The 20,759-nt window shown below is 36.9% G+C and overlaps 1 protein-coding gene across 1 annotated transcript in view; it reads left to right on the top strand.

Moving 5' to 3' along the window:
- The first annotated feature begins 2,344 nt into the window (after positions 1–2,344).
- The window catches only part of DOCK3 (dedicator of cytokinesis 3), a 409,824-nt gene continuing 391,409 nt past the window's right edge, over positions 2,345–20,759 (top strand). The window contains exons 1-2 of the mRNA XM_072612190.1: positions 2,345–2,480; positions 2,751–2,834. Of these exons, the coding sequence (XP_072468291.1) occupies positions 2,345–2,480; positions 2,751–2,834 (220 nt within the window). The remainder of the gene's footprint in view (positions 2,481–2,750; positions 2,835–20,759) is intronic.

Below are 20,759 nucleotides of genomic sequence, written 5' to 3'. Positions count from 1 at the left end.
TAAGCACCCTTAAGATAGGGACTGTTCAATGCCTCCTAACGTCCCCAGTGCTTAATCACATAGAAGGTGCTTAACAAATATTGATTGATTGAAAAAATATTCCCTACCTCCTGATGTTGTTGTGAGGATCAGATGAAATATTTGTAAAGCACTTATGAACACAGTGCCTGGCACATAATGATCATTATATAAATGATGGCTGTGATTAGGATTATTATCATTACCATTATTATTATGATAATCAGATGAAATAATTGATATAAAATACTTAGCAAACTTACAATTACAATTCCCAGAAATGTCAGATGCTGTTAACCCTACTTTACCCCATCACATTCTAGCTTGTATCAGACTTAGTTATATATGTTCTGATTCCCCTCATTAAATTATAATGTTTTTGAGGTCAAAGACCATGTTGATTTTTATATTTTCCATCTCAGCACCTAGCATAGTGACTTGCATGTGGCAGAGCTTCATAAACGTTTGAACTGAATTGATTTATCAAACTTTGGTAGAACAATAACTTTTGCTAAGTACTTTGCGTATCATTTTCTGAGGATGGTGAGCTTCTCTGGTCAGTAATTGAATTGGAAATTCCAGCTGTCCGCTAATACAGTATTTGACTTGTAAGCCTGCTCACAGATCAAAGTTTCCAATAATTGAAAACTTTTTCACAGTCATCCATTAGTATGAGCTGCATTCTTATTATAATAATAGGGTAATTGGACTGGTCATTTTGGAAAAGTAGCTGACAAGAGGATGTCAAATAAAATGCCATGTGGGGAATTGATAGAGAGAAGTTTTAGGAAAAATAGATCATTACAACTTATTAGAAGACATTGAAGTATTATTTGGAACAATTTAATAAGGGTTGATGGCAGCAGGAACACGTGGTTCCATTGAGTGGATTACTGCTTTTGGTCTTCACCTTAAATAATCCTCTGCTGTGTTCATCCTTCTGAAGAGTAACAAGGACTTCAGATGGCTGCCAGGTGCTATTCCTGTCAAACCTACCACTCACTACAGTTTTTCCGTTTGACTATTTTTATTTGATTAGCTTTTTTTAATCAGTAGTTTTCATGCTGAATAAATTGTGTCTCTATTGATTCAGTTAAGTGAAATTTTTTTCCTCACTTCATTTTTGCTATCCTACTCTAGATGCTTACAAACATTAGCTTCTGTCCATGGTTTCTTCCTGATAAAAGTATGAAATGAGGAAAGGAGAATGCATAAAAGCAGGAGGTGGAGTGCTGAGTTTGGAGAATGACTAAAGTAGCTTAAAAGGAAAATTTGCAAAGAGGGAGGTAGTATGAAATAAGGCTGAAAGGTAGGTAGAAACAAGATTTTGGAGGTGCAATGTTTGTATTTTATCCTTCATTCAGTGGGCATTATCTCAAGATTTTTGAGTAGGACAATGACATGGCCAGTCTTGTGTTTTAGAAGATCATTTTGACACCACTGAGGAAGAGTGATCATAGTGTCAGAGAGAATGGAACTAGGAAATTCAATTAGAAGGCTATGAAATCCCAAGCAAATGTTGATTAGTGCTTGAATTGAGGTGGTAGCTGTATGAGTGTAGCAGGTGTGTTATGGAGGCAGAAAGAACAAGACTTGTTCAATGATTGGGTATGGGCAATAACAGAGAGGAAGGAGTCTAGCATAACTCTCAGATTATGAATGTGGGTCACTGGAATGATGGTGGTTCTTACCACAGTGGCAGGGAGGTTGGTAGGTGGAGAAAGAAACATTCAATTGTCTTAGACATATTGAAATTGAAATGCTTGTAAGAAATCCATGAAGAGATGGCAGTGTGGTATAGTAGCTAGGGGGACTATGTTTGGAGTCCTGAATTCAGATCCCTCCTCAGACATTTGTGACTCTGGGATACAGGGTGTCACTTAATCTCACTGTACCTCAGTGACCTCATCTGTAAATAGAGGGGCTTGGCCTTGGCCTTTTAAGGTTCCCACCAGTTTTGTATCTGTGCTCTGATAAGTGCTTGAGAGTTGAAGATGGCAATTAGGGTTAGATTTTATGTCACTTAGAAATATTATTTGATCCTGTGAGAAGTGATGAGATAGCTACGAAATCACACACATCGATAAGAGAAACAGCTCAGAACAGTCCCGGCAAACAGTCATGTCAAGAGAGGAAAGTTCTTCATGCTCCTCTCTTTTTTGGAAAAAAAAAAAGTATTTTTAACTAGATTGAAATGCAAAAATGAAATATGTGGGCTAGATCTTACTGCAAAAGCAAGTGCCTCTCTGGTTGTGTCAGATACTACTAAGATATTCAAACATATATTTAGCAACCAGTAGCAACATTGTTAGTGGGATAATCGGGTATGGTGGAAAGAGAACTGGGCTGGAAAGTTGGGAGACATGAATCCAGGTCTCAGAATGTGACCTTAGTTTGTGCCCTTGGAAAAGGCACGCTGCAAAAGGAGATGAAATCAAAGACGGGGTTCTCCCACATCGAGTGTCCTGATTTGTACAAAGGGGATCATAATAGCCATTCTGGTTTTCTCATAGAATAGGAGAATATAGACGAAGTGAATGCTTTATAAAAATGTAAGGTGATCATACCTCGATTTTTATTGTCATAATTTAATGATACTTTCATGACCTGAAATATTTAATGTACCTTACTCGCAGAGTAGCTTAAGAGCATTTAGTATTTAATTTCAGTATCAAGATTTATGTTTCCATTTTAAAAAATCCTAACTTCTATATTTATTCTTGCCTTTCTAGTGATATGCAGCTTTCGTGGATCTGTACCCCAAGGCTTAGTCCTGGAAATAGGAGAAACTGTTCAGATTCTGGAAAAATGTGAAGGTTAGTATGTGGAATAAGAAGAGACTGTGTGAACAGTATCTATTTTCAGTCATCATGAAGTTACATTTTTTTGGTAGATTACCTCCACTGACATCCTCTGACACTTCCTGGTAGCATAGAGACTTCCTCAGATCCCATGTCCTTGAAGCATATGTTCTTTTTCTTCATTCTAATCTGAAAAGGCTTCATGCCTTTAAGCAGGACCCAGTGTTAGACTTTACACCTATTTCCAAGTACTAGCGTCCCTATGTTCAGAAAGGTTGATCAGCATTTTGGTGTCAGTGTGGCGACATTTTCATCTAAAGAAAGTGTTAAAAACCTCTACTAAGGCAGAAAGCAGTTGTAATCCATGACTGTAGAGGGAGTACCACATCAATGAAAGCGCAGGTCATGGAACTATTGCAAAAGACTAACAGATTTTGAGCAATCATTTTGAAACCTTGATACGTTAGATGATCAGAATACTTAGATAAATTCCATCCTGACCCACTTTCAGGGGAGGAAAAAAGCTCAAGCACTGTTGATACTAATCTAGTGTTAAGGAAGGTCATGGGGTCAGGGTTTTGAAGTTAACCATCTGTTGGAACCTGATTTTTGCATTCTGTCCAAATGTAGTTATTTTGTAAAATTTCTCTTAAGTTCTATTAGACATCTGTTATTTCAGATATATTTGGCTAATAGTCCATTTGTGTGACACGTGGAAAATTAATTGGGTGTGTTTGAAGAACTGTGGGGACTTTAGACTTTCTAGCAAATTCATTTGTAGATCCTTGTTTGGCCAATGTGCCTGTCTAACCTATGTGCAATTTGAAATGAATTGGTTTGATGACAATGTTTCTTTAAACATGACAATATGTAGAGAGTTTTGCATGGAGAACTAAAGGACCAGTGTCTATGAAGCATAGAGTTCTATGGCTATATAGAATTACATCTGAGTTATTATTTGTCGGGGATGTTTTAGGTAGGATTACTATTGAGGGCTGAGAACTGGACTTCTTGACCTCCAGAGGCCCCTTTTCAGTCAGTATCTCTATGACTTCATGTTCAGAGGTGAAGGAGGAGTCCACGTGTAAGGCAATTTTAATTTTGATTTGAGTACGGATATCTGAAATCCCTGAAGTACAATTATATTTTTATGTAACAATTATCCATGTCGGGAAGAAATAGGGGAGAAAATCTATGTGTTTATTTAAAAATACTATGTTTTGAATACTTTATGAATTGAATAACACATTTGCAATAGATTTCACTTTCAAATTATCTTTAAATCATTATTTTAATTTTAATTTAAGTACTCATAAGTGATGATGAGGGAAGTACCCCAGGAGGAGTTGCTATGAGGCCCAGGCAAGCCACATTGACTTTGCAAATGTACTGCAGGATTATCCAGGAAGTAGATAATCCATATTTAGGTAATTGAAAATTGAATATAACTCAAAATAAGATTACTTTCTCATAGACACATGCTGTTGCTAAGTACAGATCTCTACAACATGAGTGACAAGGTCTGAGATTCTGTGTTACTTCTGTCTGGAGGTTCCTTGGTTGTTTCTTGGAAAGGGACCTAAATGGAATGTTGTAAAATTCATACCTTTTTTTAAAAAAAGTATACTTTTTGCAAAAAGCAATTGTTGATATGATGGTATTTTATACTGCTCTAAATTATTCTTTAATTATTAATTTCTACAAGGAATGTAAATAGAAAGAATTCTATTTCAGACATTGAAAAGGCAATCTTGATATATTTAAATTATCTTCCCAGAAAAATTCATGGCAGGATTTGGATTAGAGTTTAAGACATGTTGCCAGTAGTTGCAGGTTCTAGAAATCATCGATGCATAGAACGGAAAGGGATTTGGAGAAGTCATTCTTTTTTTGCTTTTGATCTCTGCTAGTAGAGTTACAAGGAAACCATCACGGAAAAAAAAGTTGTCTGAAATCTAATCCACAATCCCCCAGTGGAATTTGAATTCATTTCCTCTTGTCCTGACCACTGTGGGAATTAATTGTTGCTTTGGAGGCATATTGCTAAATTCCCTCAGTCTTCTGCATTCTAAATAAATTCACTTAATCCAGCCTTTATTCAAGTGCTGTTTCTTAAACCTATAATAATTTTATCCAGTTTCCTTTTCAGCTGTCTCTAAATCTTCCCTAGCTATTAAATGATGATTCTCTACTAATTCAAAGCGATATTCTGATTAAATATATAATGTTGTTCAATTTGAGATATCTAGTAGCCAGTTGGTGATGCCAGATTAGACAACAAGAGAAAGATTAGGTCTGGATAAATAGATCTAAGAATCCTATGTGTCGAGATGATTACTGAACTCATGGGAGCTGACAAAATCACAAAGCCAGATAGTGTAGAGGCAGAAGAGAAGGGAACCAAGGCAGACTTGCGGCAAACCCATAGTTACTGCTTGTGATCCAGCAGAGTTTGAGAAGTACTGGTCTGGAAGAAAGCCAAGAGTTTTGTTTCACCAAAAAAACAACAAAAAAACAAAAAAAAAAACCCCTACATTAAAAACAAGGAAAAACCCCACAAAAATGAAACATATAAAAAAGAGAGTAACTAGGAGAAGGCAAATTTTATTGTTAAAAGCTACAAAGAGGTCAAGAAAGATGAAGACTGAGAAAGGGCCATTGGATTTGGAAATTCAGAGATCACTGCTAAGTTTGGAGAGAAAATTTGCACTTTAACAATCCATTCAGAAGCCAGACTTCAAGGGAAATCTTCTGGGAGAAGGCAGCATGGAAAAGAATAAATGATCCATATAGAAGGATTTGCTTTGGTAAAGAGAAGGGGCATCCCCTCATATGAGAGGATGGGTGGAGGGGATGCTATAGGTGGCTTTGGGGAGAATGAAGACATTTGGAATTAGTGAATTTATTAGGGAGTTATAAAAGGATTGCCTTGCTATTGTGAAGGCCTACTTGACATTATGTAACATAAATCTGTAGCAGACGCAGTCAGCATAGAGTCTGAATTTTCTTCAGTTTCACTGAGTAGTACATGAATAGGTGCAAAGACAACGGATGGGAGGAGTGCTCCAAAGTTGGGGCTTGGCAAGTCATGATCAGAGGTTACAGGGACAAGGGACTGGAGTATATTGTTGAATTGTTTCTCCAAGACTTTGAAGTAGAGAAGGAGGAGGAATGTAACCAGTGATGGCCTTTGGAAGAACTGAGAGATGGACGGAAAGGAAGTTAGAATGAACATAAAGAACACAGGGTAGGTAGGTAGTGGTTTAAATAGAGTCCTGGGTCTGGAGTCAGGAAGACCCAGTTCTTCATGGTAGCTATTAAGTATTCACATAGTAGGTGTTCCCTCTCTCCTACACCCTGTATCTTTTGGCTCTCCCCCCTGACGACACAGCATCCTTGGCCCCCTTTTCCATTACTGATTCCATTTTCCCCCATACTCCAAGGCTCACTGGTCACAAGGAGTGAATCCTTTGTTTTCTTTCACATACCCTACTTTCCCAGTTCCTCAGTCTACTCAATTATCAGATTGTATTCTTCCCCTCAGCTACACACAGATGGTCATATGCTTGTCCTTGACATCACTCCCGAGTATTAAATGTCCATGTCCGTGTTAAATGTCTGAATTCCCTTGCCTGATCATAATTGTTCTGCCTAGTAATGATGGCTAGCATTTATACAGTACTTTAAGGTTTGCAAAGCAAACGTTGTCTCCTTGTTTTCCCTCACAACAACACTGGGAGGTAGGTGCTAGAAAGACAGAGATTAAGAGATTTGCCCAGAGTCACACACCTAGGAAGCATCAGAGGCTAGATTTCAGCTCGTTTTCTTGACTTGAGGTCCAGCATTTTATTCACTTGGCCACCCAGAAAAGGTTCAAGATGAAAACAGATGTGTTAACACTGGCGCAGGCATTTGGAGAGCACAGTGAAAGGGGAAGGCAGGTCCATTTTAGGACATTTGGGGGATATATTGGGGGGAATGGGAGGAAGGTAGAAGTGGGGGATATGGAGTAGGGTTTGTTCAATGTCATCTGAGGGTTCAGTCCTTGGGATGAAGAGAGTGTAATGGTGTGGGAGTATATTGACCACTGAGAAATCATTCTAGGCAGAGTAGCCGGGCTAGAGAGAAGTCATCTGAGGGAAAGAAGTGGTTAAATTGTTGAAGACCCACCCTTGATGTCCAACCTCATAACAGGCACTGGATCCAGAACTGAAACAAGGCTTTCTGAGAGGTCAGTCAAGTGAAGGAAGGGGCCACAGACTGGGGGTCAGGATCCAGGGTTACCAGTTTTCTGTAAAATGAAAGAGTTGGATGAAGTGGCCTCTGAGGTTCTTTCTGGTCCTGCAGACCTATGGCTAGGGATCATCATTATAGGTTTGGATTTACACAGCCATTTGTACCTGCTATAATGAACTACTTACATTAAATGGGAATGCACTGCTGATTAAAAAACACCATGTTATGTTCATTTTAAATTTCTCCACAGAACATATTTTACAAGAGCTAGACAAGTAGAAAAAGGTGATTTCTTTGAATTTCATATACCCTCTCTCATCATTATGTTTTAGAAGGTCTAATGAGCTTAAAGACTGATGAAAAGAATAAAAAAGAATAATTTGGACTTCTGATTAAGTCAATTCCTTTCTTTAACTAGAGTGGGAAGAAAATATATGTTTCTCTTTGACCATCTACAAAAATTGAAGCATATTTGTGCTCTACTTCCCTTTGAAAAAAATGACATGCTTTATTTTTTTCATGGTTTTATTTACTTTTGATCTGTTTCTTCTTCCATAACTGTGATGAATATGAAAATATATTTTTCATGATAGTACATATATAAAATATATCAAAGTGCCAGCCATTTTTGCAAGAGGGGTGAGAGGGAGAGAGGGAGAAAAATTTGGAACTCAAAATCTTTTTTAAAAAATTAATTAATTAATTCTTAGTTTGCAACATTTACTTCCATAAGATTTTGAGTTCTAAATTTTCTCCCCCTTTCTCTGCTCCCCCCTCCCCAAGACAGCATGCAATCTGATATTGGCTGTACACATACATTCACATTAAACATATTTTCACATTAGTCATGTTATAAAGAAGAATGAGAACCCATGGGAGGAACCATGAGAAAGAAGAAACAAGAAAAAAAGAGAGAGCAAGTGGTATGTTTCGATCTCATTCAGACTCCTTAGTTCTTTTTCTGGATGTAGATAGCATTTTCCAGCATGAGTCTTCTGGAGTTGTCTTAGATCCTTGCATTGCTGAGAAGAGGAAGCTAAGTCTATCAAAGTTAGTCATCAAACAGTGTTGCTGTTACTATGTACAATGTTTGCCTGGTTCTGCTCACTTCATTCAGCATCAGTTCATGTAAGTCTTCCTAGGTTTTTCTGAAGTCCATCTGCTTATCATTTCTTATGGAACAATAATATTACGTTACATTCATATACCACAACTTGTTCAGACATTCCCTAATTAATGGGCATCACCTCAATTTCCACTTCTTGGCCACCACAAAAAAGAACTACTATAAATATATTTGTACATGTGGGTCTTTTTCTTATTTTTATATCTCTTTGAGACATAGATCTAGAAGTAGTATTGCTGGGTCAAAGGGTATGCACAGTGTTATTGTCTTTTGGGCATAGAACTCAAAATCTTGTAAAAATGAATGCTAAAAATTTTTTTTCTTAATATATAATTGGGGAAAAAATAAAATACTTTAAAAATAAAAAATAATTAAAATATAACTGAAAAGAAGTGACAGGGAAACCAAAAAATCAGAAAAATTATTTTATTGGATTGTTTTCTTGTTCTATAAAATTAATTGAAGGGTTCTAATGAATACGTAGTTAACAGATCAGTTTGGAAAGATTGTCTAAGAACGTGTTTTCAGTTTGTTGGTTTTGTTTTGGTTTTGTTTTTGATGTGGAAGTCAAATCCATCTACCAAATTTACTTGCTCATTTTTCACAAGTAATATTTCTCTTTTTCCCATATGAACTCCCATTCCCTTTTCCCTTGCCCTCAACAATTTGCTTTTGTCTGAATAAATTCTTTTGATCACCTGCTTTAGGGTCTGTGGATCTAATCCAGAACTTTGAGCTTTGGTAGAGTCATTGGAGAGTTTCGAAATGTGTTTAATTAAACTTTGTCTTCCTAAAGTAAACATAGAATGTTAAATCATGTTCCTATTTCTTCAAATCAACTTGAGTTTTCAGACAATCTGCCACCAAAGATCTTGTAAAACCCTGTTGCTAAGGTCAGTCCACTGGTGAAAATTGTATTCCAGGTCACAGTGGCTGTTTAGGCTTACCAGCAGCAACATCTTTACGTAATGCCCCACCCGCATTTGCTTATAAAAGAATGTCACGCCAGACACCAGGAACCAGGGTCAATTGGGGGTGGAAGCTTTTCTCAAATGTTCCCTGCTTCATCCTTGGTTTGTCCCTGCCCAGAAAAATCAATAGAACTTCTATATCTGGCTCATTCACTCAATAAGGAAACTTAGCTCCCCTGCAAGCACTTACGCTAATAAGACAACAATCCATCAGCCAGCATTTATTAAGCACCTACTATGTTCCAGGTTCTAGGTGCTAGGTTCTGAGAATACAAACAAATGAAAGGTTAGAAGCCTCTCAAGTAGTGATGTGGACCAGGCTTTACTCATAACAGTCTAGTGGTTCAGGGTTGAAATTGGAAAATGGAATAATATTTGTAGATCATCTAATGTTGAACAAAAAGGAAGTTTACTTAACGATAACAAAGGATGTTCAGGAAGGATAAAGCCCTGATTAGAGGGGCATGTTGACTTGAAGGACAAGGGGTAACTGTCAAGTCTGAAAGACCCAGACTTATTCTGAGTTAGGCTTCTCGCAAAGCCTTAGGAAGCTGTGTCAAAAGCTGGAGCTCTGGTCTGTATTATTCCTTGCATTTTATTGGAGGGGAAGAGAAGGAGGGGTTTGCACAGAGATGGAAACCCTGGATGTATACAAACAAAATAAACAGAAAGCGATTCTGTTGGGGAGACACTAACAACCAGGGAACTTGTGGGATCAGGAAAGGCCTTTTGAAGGACGTGCCATTTGATTGAGTATTGCAATGAATTAGGTCATCCAGTGATAGAAATAAAAAGGGCATTCTAGGATTGAGGGACTGCTAATGCAAAGGTACGAAAGGAGGAAGTTTTATTTAATGCTACAGAAAAGCATGAAAATTATGAGAACTGGTGTCTGAGACCATAGAGAGTTAAGAGGACTATTCTCCCCTATCCATACTTCCTATTTTGTACCCCCACCAAAGGGATACCCAGACCTCTATAGTCCATAAAGAGTAAAACAAACTTCCTGTTTGGGATGGGGAGGGGTCCTGCCTACTTCAGGCTTCTATATGTGTGTTTCTCATTTACACTACTACTCTCTCCTGTATAATACTGGGAAAAGGCTCTGGTCACAAAAGAAATGACCTTCACAGTCCAGATGACTCCTTGCTCCTTGGTTCCAGCCCCTTATCCTGCCATTCAGGACTCTCATGCTATAGTTATTAAGACCTCCAGGTATGGGTCAGCCCAGGGAAATTGTTAGCTCTTTCAGGATGAGACAGCCAGGGTCAATACACATTTCTAGCCTTTCTTAGGCTAACCCTCTGGATCAACTTATTTATGTCTGGTTTTTTCTCCCTACTGGTAATCAATATAGGCCTAGCAGGTGACTACAAAAACCTCCCACTCACCTTTCTTAACCAAAAATTCCAGGCTCTCACTTTTGCCTCACTTATTGTCAACACCTTTTCCTTTCTTCAGATCTCAGGCAGTCTGAACCTCAACCTACATTTTCTCTTTTTAAGGCTGATCAAAAACACTTTTCCACCATTCCATTCACCATTCACCTTCCCATTCTCCATCACCCCTTTGACAAAAGCCAAAAGAAGAAGCACTGGAACCATCTGAAACACTGGTTGGGTAAAGGGCAAAGACTCATGTCACAGTCATACTGATCAACTCCCTGCCAACCTGGACTGCCTCCCCAGGAGAAAATAAAGGAAGAATGCCAGTGCTGGGAATGAAGTCATCCACTCTAGTGATGCATGATATAAATACAATGTGGTTGTAATCCTTTTTGATGATCTAATTATATGGGAGCAACAGTGAGAATTAGGAAATGGAATTATGGCATGAAGTCTATTAAAGAAATAGTGACATTGTTAATATTACTGAGAATTCTACAGAGTTTGTCCTTGAAGTGCACGGCATTTCACGAGTGTGCACTGTAGTATAGTAGCCATGATTTAGTCTGATGTCACTTCTCTCACATGTCCATATCTATATGTATTTACGTATATACTTTATATACATCTGTTGTTGTTCAGTCATGTCCGACTCTTTGTGACCCATTTAGGGTTTTCTTAGAGAAGACATTGGAGCAGTTGGCCATTTCCTTCTCCAACTCATTTTATAGATAAAGAAACTGATGCAAACAGGGTTAAGTGACTTGCTCAAGGTCATGCAGCTAGTACAAGTCTGCCGCTGGATTTGAACTTACTCCAGGCCTAGCACTCTATCTGCTGCATCACCAGCTGCTCCTATTGGATATATAATATGTGATTATCTCCTATCCTATCCTATTATATTATTATATATTCTTAAGCAATTTATAAAATAGTTAGAATCTAATCTAGAAAATTTTTCCAAGTAAATTGAATTTGAAAGATTCATAAAATCAGGGATGAAGTTCCCTTACAGTCATAATATTGTCACTCAAATGTTGTGTTTGTCTTTCCAGGCCTGGTGCTGTATCCACTGTGCCACGTAAATCCCTGCTGGGGACAAGTAGAACAAATCTAATCCCTTCATCACATGATAACCCTTGCAATACTTGAAACCACCAACTGTATTATATTCTCCTTGAGTCTTCTCTTCCCCCCTCAAAATACCGATTTCCTTCAAATGATCCTCATAGAACATGTACTTGAGGCCCTTCATTAGTCTGCCTGACATCATTTGAATGGTTTTCACAATGTCATTATTAATCACCTTTGAAAGAATGAAAACTACAAGTACATAATTCAGTTGATGTTTGACAAAGGTAGAGTGCAGAGGGACTCGCCTTGCTATTTCTAAAAGCTTTGTCCTTTTAATTCAGCCCAAAAGTACATTACATTTTTTGACTTCCATGTCGTACTTCTAACTCATTTTGAGCTTGAAGCCCACTAAAATCCCCAGATCACTTTCAGAACAACTGCTGACTAGTCACACCTCCACCATCTTGTATTGTGAAGGGGATGGTTTGTAGCCAGGTGTAAGACGGCATGTATTCCTCCTGATTTTCATCTTATTGGATTTAACCCAACAGCCTAACATGATCCTTTTAAATCCAGCCTTTGTTGTCCAGTGTGGTAGTTATTGCCTCAGCTTTGAGCCATCTTCACATCTGAGGAGCATTCATTCTATCTCATTCAGCGTCTTCTATCCACTACTCTACCTAGTGGCCTGTGTTGATTATGTGGCATACCTAGCTGAGTGCACTGTACAGTGGATTTTTAGATCAAAAATCTAGGGATGGTTTGGACTACTTGGCCTGTGTTCAGTTTCTTTAATTCCATGTTTTACTATTGAGACATTTATACAAACTTGAATAATCATGCTACAATTATTTTTTTTTATTTCTTATAAGAGTAAAAGGTAGGTGTTGGACTCTCTGGAGTTATTAGACTCTTTGGAAGTGTACGTATTATATATACGTATATATGTGTGTGTGTGTATTTACATATATATTTATGTGTATGTGTGTAAATGTAATTTATAAAGAGATACATGTGTTCATATATGCCTTCCTCCCTCCCTCTCTTTCTTCCTTCCTTCCTTCCTTCCCTTCTCTCTTTTAAAGAGATCTTATGAGGCAATGCAGTATAATAGAAAAAGCACTGGTCTCAGGAGTTGGGACATCTAGATTCTAGTCCAAGCTCTGCTATGATTTCTGTCACTGTAGGCAAGCTACTTCACCTCTCTGGGACCAATTTCCCCACCTCTAACGTGAGGTTTTGTATTGGATGATTTATTACATCCCTTTCAACCTTAACATGAGGTATTCGCTAGTGGTTTAGAAATATAGATAATTCTTAATTATTTTTTTAATTGAAGGGGCAAGAGGCACAGATAATGCTACATAATTTGTGCATCGTTTCTGTCTGATGTTGACCATCAGACCTACTCATACAAACATGCTTAATAGCTTTATTTCCCCTGTGCCTTGCACCTACTCTTTTCCCTTCCTTCCTTTCCCAGTTTGTCCCTGTTCTTTGAACTGTAAAGAGAAGCAGAAAAGCTCCTTGGTCTCATATATAAGTAATCTGCTATAATAGTTACTAATAAAGTGAACCCTGGGACCAGATGAGAGTTTTACCATCTACAGCTCTGCAGCTCGCTCCTAAGTTTTGCTTTGTTTGTTTCGCTCAATTTCAGTAGAGACCTAGAAGGAAGTGTCATCACCATTCAAAAGATGGCATTGTGGTTGACTTTATTTATCATAGGAGGAAAGACCTCTTGGAAGTTAACTTTCTCTTGATTCAGTGGTTCTCCACTTTATCGAGGTAAACACAGTGCTATCACACTTCTAGAATCCAAACGGACAGAAAAATCTACCCAAACATTTGACATCATCTACCATCAACTTGCTGTTTCTGGATGTGATGTCTACTTGATTTTCTTTTAGAGGCCGATTCTGGCAAGCAGCCAGGCTTTGCGCTGAAAACAGGGTGTTGCCTGGTATGAAAACACAACCAGTGTCTGTTTCTAATCACATGAAAATTGCTGGGAATCTTTATTTCAATTGTAGCATATGGGCAAACAAGCATTGAACCTTTTCCTGTTTTTCTCTAGTTCTCGATCACATTTTGAAGTTTACATTCTCTGATGCAGAAAATCAGTTTGAGAAAAGAATGTAAGAATTTGTAAGACCATCTCCAAACTTTCTAGCAACTAAAAAATCTTGATTAGAATTACTAGCATCCATGGAGAATACATTAGTATGGGATATGATCTTTTCCCTAAAGGAACTTAGTCACAGAAAAAGACTTGCATAAATTAAACAATTCTAAATTATACCTTATATAAATAAATATCTAAGATTTACACAATAAGATTTTGGTCATGACTATAAATAGAAGGTAAGAAAAGAGAACTCCAAATAGTTTGGAGACTGGAACACTGTAGTTACTGGAGAAGGTTTCAAGGAGGATTTGGCACTTGCTCTAGTTCTAGAGGACAGGCAAAGGTAGGCAGAGGGGAGACATGGCATTTTTTTAAAAAATGAAATAACATGAGTATTGATGTGGAGACAGAAATTAGCCTTATATATTCAGAGGAAGATAGTGTGTCTAGAGTGTACTGTGTAAATTAATGACTAGTCATGTCCAAAGAGCTAGTTACTTAATAGGAGGTCAAATTATATAGGGATTTATAAACCAGGCAGAAGAATTCAAACTTGATATTTAATTGGATAGATAGATTAGAATAATGTAGACTTGAATCAAGCAGACTAGCCACAATATTGTGGCAGTAATCAGAGAATAAATGGAGCTCTCTCAGGCTTAAAGCAGTGGAAATAGAGAAAGAAGTTTGCTGATAGAAGATATACTTTGAAAGAAGATTTGATAGGGTTATGAGAGTGGCTTGATATAGAATGTGAAGGAGAATGATGAGTTAAAGATGACTTAGAGGTTTAGAACACAGATGAATGGGGCAACAGCAGTGGCACTGACAGGCAGGAAAAATGGGAAGAGAAAGATCATTTGGTTTCCAAGACATAATGAATTTTGTTTGAGCCAATGGCAAGACATCACTTGAAACTTATTTCACAAATTAGAAGTGTTGGTAGGGAAACACCTCTTCTCAAGGTTGCGGGGGGGACCCAAAGGCAGAAGTTTGTCTTGGATGGAACAGCAGTTTGGGAGTGTTTTGTACTGAGTACTCAGAGTACTGAGGAACACAGAAAACTGGGATAGGACCCATTAGTGTGGCTATACGACACTCCGCTAAGGCTGAAGCGAAGAGTCAACATCTGACTGGGGGTCAGTTCTGTCCCCCAGAAGTCATTTGGGGTAGAGCTTAAAGCTGATGATTTAATAATAAAATGGCCCCAGAGACATAACCGAAGGGGAAGGAGTCAGCAGTTTGAGCAATAGAATAGTACAAGAGAAAAAAGGACCAAAATTATGAAAAATCTTGGGAAGAAGAAAATTTGGTTAAGGATCTTGTGGATACGTATGCAGCTAATCTAAGAGGAAAGATACTAATTACAGAAGTGATATGACCTCCAGATCAGCTAAGCAAGTAAAGACATCTATAAATAAATACTGTAAGACAAAGGAAAATCAATAAATATTTGCTGAGTCAGAATATATTGTGAATTCACAAAAGAGCATGGAACCCACAGTAAGATGTTCAACATGGTATAAAAGAAAAATAAGAATTGTGAGTATAGAATTTATGGTCTGCACAGCAGAAATAATTGGCAGAAAAATTTGAATTTGTTGTGATGATCCTCACCAAAGGAAAGAAAGAGAATAACTGATTGGAAATGTAAATGCACAGAAATAAAGGAAAATTTGGAATAACAGAAGCCAAAAGCAATAAGGTTAAAAGAGAACATGATCTCCATAAAGCAAAACACATTGATCTCAAAGACAACATGCATAGACATTGACAGGTGTAAATTACAGGCATCCCAGAAGAACATTTCAAGTAAAAACAAAATACTTGAGCCACATAATAGAAAAAAATCCAGTTTAATCATTCAATTCAGTTCAATTCAATAAATAGTTATTAACTGTCCACTATGTATTAGACACTGTGCTAAGAAGAAAACTGCTCAGAACTTCTGAACACAGAAAATAAATGGAAAGAATGAGCATATTACCTCTGTTGCAGGGGCTTGGGGAGAGATGAGGAGAACCTATGGTTGAAATGCCAAGAAATGTAGTAGTTAAATTTTAACAATTCAAATGATAAGAAACTGATTCCATACAGGAGAAATGTCTTCAAATATAAAAGAAAGGAAATTAAAATAACAGACTATTTTTTATCCACCAAAAATCACAGGAAGGAATGGAGTAATGTTTTCCAAATAATAAAGAAGTTTAAGGTGCAACTCTAGCTGATATACCCTGCAAATTTGAGCCCAAGGAAAAGTAGAAGGCAATATATATATATGTAATCAAGCAAAATAAATCCCCACTTTAGCCATATCATCCCCAAAATATGTCTCATTGCAAATTCCAAGACTTTCACCTCTTCATCTGGAGGTGGGCAGCATGTTTCATAGAAGTCCTTTGGACTTATAGTTGGTCATTATGTCGATCAGAGCTTCTAAGTTTTTCAGAGCTATTTGTCCTTATGATCTTGCCATCACTGCATGCATTGTTCTGGTTCTGCTCACTTCACTTGGCACTCAGTTCACTTTGTTCTGAAGCCATCTACATCATTTCTTTTAACATAACACATCTCTCTCTCCCTCCTCTCTCTCTCTCTCTCTCTCTCTCTCTCTCTCTCTCTCTCTCTCTCTCTCTCTCCTTCCCTTCCTCTATCCCTCTCCCTCCCTTCCTCACTCCCTCCTTCCCTCTCTCTCCATATATATATATATGTATGTATGCATGTATGTACACACACACATATGTATATATGTATGTGTGTATACACATACATATGTGTGTATACATATATAAATCATCACTTTTTCAGTCAAACCCCAATTAACAGACATCACGTGATTTTTCCAATTATTTTCTACCACAAAATGGTGCTAGAATGGGAAGGCACTAAGATTTAAAAAGCCTGGGGAAAGGTTCTTGCAGAAGGTGCCTATATAACTGAGAAATACTAAGAACTCATTGGTAGGCTAAGTCAACATAATAAATATGATTAAAAAATGATCAATATAAAAATGCAATAATTTACTTATTCACTGCCATACCAATAGAAAAATAATCATAAAAAATTATCTGGAGGAGCAAAAGTTTAAGAACATCAAAAGAATAAATGAAAACCAAAATGAAGGAAGACAGCCTAGCAGTAGCAGATCTCAAACTAAACTACAAAGTGGTTTTCATCAAAACAGTTGGTACTGAATAAGGAACAGAGTGGTTGATCGATGGAATAGATTAGGTACACAACATGCAGAAATAAATGATTTCAGTAACCTAGTCTTTGATAAACGGTCCCAGCTGCAGGGGGAGGAACGTGGTATTTTGACAAAAAAATTGCTAGGAAAATTGGAAAGCAATCTGGTAAAAACTAGGCATAGACCCACATCTCACCCCAAACCATGAAGTGGGGAGGGAAAATTAGAGTAGGTCAGATTAAGATAGAGAGTAGTACTAAACAAAACAAACCTCTTAGAAGGTTGAATCTTGAAGGATTTGAAAAAATGAAAGAAAAGATCAGATCCTCTGATGCAGTGTAGAGGAAGGAAAGAGAAGAGGGGCAGGATATCAGAAGCAGACCACACCAAACCTAGGGCACTGTGGCTGACCATACTCCTTTCTCACAATGCTTTTTTTTTTTTTTCAAAAATATTATTTATTTATAACATTCTTTTAAAAAACATTTTAGAGTTGAAAATTATTTCCCCACATGCTACCACTCCTCCATCTACTAAGAAGGCACAATATATCAATTATACGTGTGAAATTGTGCAAAACACATTTCCATATTAGTCACATTGCAAAAAAAAAAAAAAAAAGCAAGAGAAATAAAGTGAGAAAAACATGTTCCAGTCTTAACTCAGAATTCCTGAGTTCTTCCTCTGGAGGGGAATGGCACTTTTCATCAGGAGTCCTTTGGAATTATCTTGGATCATTTTGTTGATCAGAATACAGAAGTACTTCGCAGTTGATTATCATCACTATATTGCTACAATATAATTATTGTTATATAACCAATATTTAAATTATTATATTGAATATTCTTATAATATACAGTTAATATTATTATATGAAACCAATTAATATTATAAATCTTCTCTTTGGAGGAAGGACTCAGGCCAGCCATGTTTTATGCTACTTCTGGCTTTGCTTCTGATCCGATGTCCTCCCCCATTTCAGCTCCTTTTTTGATGTCATTTTCCCTATTAGAATGGAAACTGAGGGCAGGGGCTGTCTTTCTTTTTCCATATATTTGTATGCTAACATAGTGCTTGCCACAAAAATGCTTGTTTTATATATATATATATGTGGGTATACACATACATACATATATTCAGACATACACATATGTGTGCACATATATATGTATGCATGTGTGTATGTATGTGTATATATATGTAATTGCTGTTTGCTAGGATTAGAGGAACTTTTTTAATGGGGAAAGGATTTGGTGGCAAATTGGTTAGCCATTTGTTGGGAAATGGATTTAGATTTGCCGATCACACCACATGACTCATTGAACTCAATTGGATAAGAGACTTATACATATTCATGAGTATGGATAATATACATATACATACATGAGAAGTTAGTAAGAGCAAGATAGATTCAAGGGAAAATTTTCTATGCAAATGAAAATTATGATGAAAAGAAAGAAAAAATACATTTTGGGTAAATATTTGTGGCAAATATGATGAAAATCTTGACATCTAAAATATGGAAAGAAGTGTTTAAAATTTATAAAGGTAACTTCTAGGACATAATGGATAAATCATCAAAGGACAAGAACAGACAGTTCTGAAAGCAGGGAGCATCATTTGTTAATCATCTGAAAAGAATGCTTAGACTCACAAGCAAATGTTGCAAATTGAAGTAGCTTTGAGGCATCAACTCCCAGTTATCATGTTGGCAAGAATAAGAAAAAACATGAAACTCGGTGTTAATGAATTTGGGAGAAGCAAGTGATAGTGATTCATTATTGGTATAATATCAAACTTTTAAAATCTTTAAAGTTTTGTACAATCTTTTGGAAGAATAATCTGTAAATAGATAATAAACAGCATATAAATAATAGTACTTTGTTATTATTACTTGCATGTTAGAAAGAGCAACAAAGAAGTTCTGTTCAAAGTTTTGGGTTTTTTTTTAATGGCAACACTATTTGTAATTGCAAAAATATCTGGAAGCAAGTTGCTTAGAGAAATTAAAATATATTAATGCAATGGAATATTGTACATAAAGAATATCAATAAATATGACAAATCTTTAAGAAGCAATGTTAAGCAAAGTCTAAAATCAAAAGAATAAAATGCAGACTATAGATATTTAAGAGAAGTGAATGGAAAAATTAGACAAAGAATCCAGATGGAGATGGAGAGTTACTAAAGAGTTAGTTATGTTTAATGGATTCGTTACTTTATTTAGATGTAAATCATTACAGAGCAAGTCTAATTCATTGTACTGATGTTTAATATTAAGATTATAAATTATTTCAGAAATACTTAGAAATCGATTAGATTTTACGGAAAAGTGACCATCTGTCTCTTTATCTGCCTTTAATTAAATATGCCTCAATATATTCATCAGTTATTTTAAGGTTCGGTGTTGAACTATATTTTGTTTCACTTAACTTCTAGTATTGTCACTATTGCTCCCTACTTTTGCATTACAAGTACGCAGCATTGAATTGAATAGCACCCACCCTTTCCTGCCAGGAGTCATTTCCTTCCAGAGTTTCTTCTTTTTGTAGTGTCTTTGTTTTATGGATACACCCACCTTCCCAGAATGAGAAGGAATGAAGGGCATGACTTGAGAGATGCAGTTCATGCTTATCAACTGGAACATTAAAATGGACTTCATTGCATAAGTAATTGCCAGTCATGTGAAAGAATATATGTGTATGTGTGTATACACATATATACACACCCATATACATATATGTACATATATATTCATACATAAGAATAGCTATATATATGTGTGTGTGTGTGTGTGTGTGTGTGTGTGTTTATAATTGAATCAACTTATCCAGCCTTAACTTTTCTGCTTGCTCCTGACCTCCTACCTCTAACTGCCTTTTAGAAATCTTAAACTCAACATGTACAACACTGAACTCATTATTTCTACCCCCAAACCCTTTTCCATTCCAAACTTTCCTATTACCATTGAGGTCACCATCCTCCTAGTCTCCCAGACTAGATGTTTTCCTCAACTCCTTGCTATCTCTCACCGCCCCCCCCCCCATATCCAGTCTGTTGCCAAGTTGATTTCAGCATTTCTTGAATATGCCTTCTTCTCTCCCAATAATGCCACTACTTTCTCATGCATGGACTATTGTAATAGCTTGCTGATTTGTCTGCTTGCCATAAGTCTCTCTCTACTCAAGTTCATCAGCCTTTCAAAGTGATTTTTCTAAAGCTTTGGCCTGACTGTGTCAAATCTTTATGCAATAAATCCCAGTGGTTCCTTACCTCAAGGATCAACTGCAAAATCTTGTTTGGCTTCATAACCTACCCCTCCTCTACCTTTCCAATCTTCTTCCACCTTATACTATCCCCTCCTCCCATACATTTTGTTTGATCCAATGACAAAGACCTTCTTGCAGTTTCTTGAAAAATGCCCTGTCCAGACTGAGCATTTTCACTGATTCTCCCCCATGCATCTCTGCCTCTTAGCTTTCCTGACTTCCTTCAAGTCCCAGGTAAAATCCCTTCTTTATAAGAAGCCTTTCCTAAACCTTCTCAACTCTAGTGCCTTCCCTCTATTAATTATTTCCTCTTTTTCCTGTAGCTTATTTGTACCCGACCGTTTACATGCTGCTTCCTCTACTAGACTGTGACCCTCTCAAGGCCAGGGACTGTCGTTTGCCTTTTTTGCATTCCCTGCCCTTAGCACAGTGCTTGGCATGTAATAATTGCCTAACAAATGCTTATTGACTGACTTTCTTACTTATATAAAGTAATCCTTTGGTAGTTAATTAGTATAATGTTAAATTTATAAGTTATTTTAGGTAATATCATAATTTTTATGT

This window comes from Notamacropus eugenii, chromosome 1, assembly GCF_028372415.1.
Source record: "Notamacropus eugenii isolate mMacEug1 chromosome 1, mMacEug1.pri_v2, whole genome shotgun sequence".
Lineage (NCBI taxonomy): Eukaryota > Metazoa > Chordata > Mammalia > Diprotodontia > Macropodidae > Notamacropus > Notamacropus eugenii.
The sequence above is the reverse complement of the archived record's forward strand: the minus strand, read 5'-3'. Positions and strand labels throughout refer to the sequence as shown.